The sequence below is a fragment of the Hippocampus comes genome, unplaced genomic scaffold (assembly GCF_001891065.2).
Source record: "Hippocampus comes isolate QL1 unplaced genomic scaffold, H_comes_QL1_v1.1 scaffold90, whole genome shotgun sequence".
Lineage (NCBI taxonomy): Eukaryota > Metazoa > Chordata > Actinopteri > Syngnathiformes > Syngnathidae > Hippocampus > Hippocampus comes.
Window position 1 is genome coordinate 1,011,127 of NW_017804912.1, and position 2,021 is coordinate 1,013,147.

Sequence of the window (2,021 nt, forward strand, 5' to 3'; positions counted from 1 at the left end):
CAACTATCAATTTATCGATAGATAGATGGATGTAGCTAGCTAACAGAATATAATGTGAAAAAAAAATTGTCACCTCATAATGAAATGGTCTACAATGTGAAACCAACCAGACAGCTCAACTCTCAATCTAGTTTTTCACATAAAGGATATTGAACGAAGTGTGTTTGTGTCCTGCAGTCTCTGTTGTAAGAAATCCAGAGCAAAGTGTGTCAGATGCGACACGTCTCTCAGAAAAGACTTCCATGCGGCAGCTCCAATGTAACAGCTTTATTGAAACGTCTTACAAGAGACGACTTTGGACAATGGCGATACAATAAGTGCAATGTTTGTAGCAGTTCATAATACAGCATCCGTGTGCAGGATAAAATAGATTTACTATATTGAGCAAATGTCGAGCATGATCACAAAGAGGCGTGTGTTGCTTTTTTTTTAAGGCCACGAAAGTTTCTTCCTCCGTTTTTTTGTTTGTTTGTTTTTTTTTAGGCCTCGAAGGTTTCTTCCTCCGTTTTCCTTCAATGCGTATTTGGTCAGGTCCGCAGAGAGGCAGCTCGTGAATGTCGCCGTCTCGATGCACGCGCACCGAATTCTCCATCCGATCCAAAACGAGTCCTTTGGGGACGACGTGACGGTCACATGACGCACGGTTTGATGTCCTGACACACGCTCTGAGGATGGGGGTGAGGATGGTGGTGATGATGATGATGGTGGTGGTAGTAGGAAGTGCCGGCCGTCGGGTGGAAGGACGAGATGCCGTTCAAGTTGAACACAAAATCTTTCCGGTCGCAGTGGCTCTGATACCGCGGAATCCCCACTGTGGCAGAGAGGCAACGTCAAATGTCTTTCTTTTTTTTTTTCATTTTCAAAACTTATCTCTAAACAGTACGGTACACCCTTAAAACTGCCCAGTAAAAAAAAAAAAAAACGGACAATATCAATTTCACCCAACTTGGAGTTGATATGTTTCAAAACATATCAATTTTTAGTACCCCCCAAAAATTATTTTGGACAAAACAACCCACAAGATTTGGTCAAACAAGTAGCCGGTTGTTGCAATTTTAGATCAAAATGTGTTGCTTTTTTTTTTTTGACCCAGCAGTTTCACGTTTACATTTTATTTTGATTGGCCATTAAAATGTGTTCATTTGTTTTGTCATTTCCAATCCATTTTTCACGTGAACTGCATTTTCAGATGTCTCAGACAATCTTGCCTTCCTGTGGCAATGTTTGGAGATGTGACGTGAATTATTTAAAAAAAAAAGCAATCAGTTGCCTCGCAATCCATTTTTCTACGATGCCATTTTGATCAATACAGCGACGGCTTTGCGACTCCAGATGTGACTTTGTTGTTCATGGGGAGCCAACACGGACGCGACAGCGGCATTGTCGGCTTGACGCACGTTCGCAGCCCCGACATGTTTGCGCTTAGTCAAGATGTCGCACCAAGTCGAACGAGGCCTCCCGTCTCTTGTTGCGATCATGGAAGTTGAACCCGCCGCCGGTGTGGTCCGAACTGCAACAGTCTTTGTTTGCTTAACCTTCGAGGCCCTTTCGGGCTCCGGCGTGGGCTGCTGGTCTCGCTGAAATCCTCCCCACTTGAGCGAAGCCCCCCCCACCCACCATCCCTCGTGCGGCGCTCAAGTCAAACGGGCGTGACTTTTGGAGCCGAGTGGGAATTTGCAAATGACTTTCAAATTACTTGAAATGACCCGAAGGCATCGCGCGATGTGCGTTGGAAATGACGTGGCGGTGGCCACGCAAACGCCAATTCGACGCATCTTAAAAATATTTTCTCTGACAACGGGAGGTGGGGGGGGGGGGGCGCTGAAATTGAAATAGCTGGAGTATGATTTCAAGCAATTAAGAGAATCCCGCGACAAGAAACAAATCCAAACTATTGGTCAATTCGAATCAGCAATGTAAGTCAAGATAAAACCACGGACATTTTTCCTTCAATTTCTTGTACGTTTTGGAGCGACTAAAAATTTAACACAAATGGAAAAAAAATATTTATATATATATAT

At 43.9% G+C, this 2,021-nt stretch overlaps 1 protein-coding gene across 1 annotated transcript in view; it reads right to left on the reverse strand.

The window, feature by feature from the left end:
* Positions 1 to 252: 252 nt before the first annotated feature.
* Positions 253 to 2,021, reverse strand: part of LOC109524468 (forkhead box protein F2) — a 3,386-nt gene continuing 1,617 nt past the window's right edge. Inside the window, exon 2 of the mRNA XM_019884398.1 lies at positions 253 to 811. Within this exon, the coding sequence (XP_019739957.1) occupies positions 630 to 811 (182 nt within the window). The 3' untranslated portion in view covers positions 253 to 629. The remainder of the gene's footprint in view (positions 812 to 2,021) is intronic.